The sequence below is a fragment of the Dichomitus squalens genome (assembly GCF_000275845.1).
Source record: "Dichomitus squalens LYAD-421 SS1 unplaced genomic scaffold DICSQscaffold_436, whole genome shotgun sequence".
Classification (NCBI taxonomy): domain Eukaryota; kingdom Fungi; phylum Basidiomycota; class Agaricomycetes; order Polyporales; family Polyporaceae; genus Dichomitus; species Dichomitus squalens.
Genome location: NW_006767318.1, coordinates 1 through 2,247, shown reverse-complemented (window position 1 = coordinate 2,247; position 2,247 = coordinate 1). Strand labels below are relative to the sequence as shown.

At 60.3% G+C, this 2,247-nt stretch overlaps 1 protein-coding gene across 1 annotated transcript; it reads left to right on the top strand.

The window, feature by feature from the left end:
* Window positions 1–1,257: 1,257 nt before the first annotated feature.
* Window positions 1,258–2,154, top strand: DICSQDRAFT_38657 (uncharacterized protein; the record flags this gene model as incomplete). Its single annotated transcript, XM_007371893.1, has 1 exon — window positions 1,258–2,154. A coding segment is annotated over one exon (897 nt), but the record flags the coding sequence as incomplete, so codon positions are not given.
* Window positions 2,155–2,247: the final 93 nt, after the last annotated feature.

The window sequence follows — 2,247 nt, the reverse complement described above, 5'->3', positions numbered from 1 at the left end:
CATGTAGGTGCCGAGGGACTTGTTGAAGTAGTTCATCTGAAGGAGGATGCAACCCACGACGGTGATGCCAAATACGTAGTTGTTCACCGCGAGCGTCAGCTCGACGGCGAGAAATCGACCTTTCTTGTCACGGACGTTGGACAGACGCCCCTTTTTGCCGCCCATTCCCCTCCCTTGACGCCCACCTTCCATTTGCGGACCATTTCCTTTCCTAGCCCATCCCAATTTGGACACTGTAGACACGTTCCCACAGCCGCATGCTACGTTCCCGTGATCGCCATGCCCTTGCCCTTTTGTTCTCGCCCTTTGTTCTTCCTTTGTCATCTTCACTGCCTCGCTCTCGCGCCTTGTCTTTGGTTGCTAAGCAGCCCCTCTAGTATATAAGGACCCCCTTAGGCGCTCCCTAGTCCCCATCTCGACCTCTTGGTCATTGGGACTAGGTGAGTGACCGTAGCGTTGTATTTCCCTTCGAGTGCTAATGTATAACTTGGTCATTGGGACTAGTCTGTCGCTGGTTGCGTGAAGACTAGCTCTCGTCAGTCTCGTGCCTTCGTGCCGACCGCCACTCTGCCCCGTCGAGTTTTCTGCTACGTTTATCCCTCTATCTCTCTCTTTCCTTTTCGGCTCCCTGCCGCTCGCCTACGAGGTCGTCGCCGAACGTCGACCCGAGTCTACGCGCCTAGTCGCCGCGACATTAGGTCGAGATCTCTCCCCCGGTGCTGACGCTCTGAACAAGAGCGTCTCCGCCGCCGCTACATTGTCTCCCCCACCCTGGACTGCACCGGCAGACTTCACGCGTGGGACACAGAAGACCAAGACTACTGTCACCGACGGAAGGACCTAGACGACGGACTCTGGTACTGGGTACCGTGCGAGCAAAACCCCTGCCCGAACCGTCATCACCGTCCTGCGCGGATCAACTGGAACGCCTTTGCGGACGAGTTCATCCCAGTCCCTGACTCCCCCATCGCTGAGTCACCCACGACTCGATCCCCCATCCCTGGCACTCCGACCGACGAGCTCGAAGTAGCGCTACTCATCGCGCTTCCCCCATCCCCTACCCTCCCCCCAACCCGTCCACCGTCCGCTCCACCCATCATGGGACAACAAGGCGGACAACCGCAGACGACAGGCCCCGCCAACAACCCCCAGCAGACCCAACCGGGCACCCAGACGGCAACACAACCCCCGGACCCCATGACGGTACTACTCCAATCGATGACCCTCCTCACTCAGTCCATGGCACAGCTCGCCAACTCGACCACTGGGGCCAACAGCCTGAAGGCGGTTCAGAAGCCCTCTCCCTTCAAAGGCGAACAGGGGGGCAAAGCACGACGCTTCCTGGCTGCGTTCACTCCCTGGGCCATGTCCCAAGGATCAACGCTCAACCACGTCGATGCCATGGGCAACGCGATCAGTGCGCGCGACGACCAGTGGATTCGGGCAGTCTTCTCGTTCATGCAGGACAGCGTGGCTCTCTGGGCCACTCCGGCGATGGAGGAGATCACGCAGGGCACCACCCCGTTCAAAGGATTGTGGACCGAGTTCCGTACCCAGTTCAAGGCCCGTTTCGAGACGGTTGACGAAGTGGTCGATGCGAAGGAACGCCTCCGTACATTATGGCAAGGCACCATGACTGTTCCGGAGTACGCCGCACGGTTCAATGAGCTCTCCACCCGCACAGGTTACTCCAAGGCTGACCTCCGCGACCGCTTTTACGAACACCTTGCGGACTCCATCAAGGACGAGTTGGTACACACGGCAAGGCCCATCGCTTCTCTGGAGGACCTCATCACCGTCTCCTCCGACATCGACGTCCGTGTCCGCCAACGCCGTGCCGAACGGGATCGTCAGCGCGGACGCACCACCACCACCACCTCCGCGGCCAAGCTGGCCATTCCGCTGCATACCACCCCCTTCACGCCGCCTGCCCGAGACCCGAACGCAATGGACATCGACGCGACCCGTACGCGCGAAGAGTTCAACCACCTCATGCGCGGCAAGTGCTACGGTTGCGGGTCTACGGCGCACGTCAAGAAGGACGGTGGCCACGACCGGGACGTCTGCAACTACTGTCGCCGTGTAGGGCACCGCGAGACGGTATGCATGGACAAGTTCCTGAAGAAGCCCCGTTCGCAGAAGCTCGCCACCACGGAGGAAGGACCTGAGGAGCCCCAAGTCGCAGCATCAACGTCGATGTCTGCGGATGCCGGAGCGACCAACGCCCTCATCGCCAGCTCATGGAGC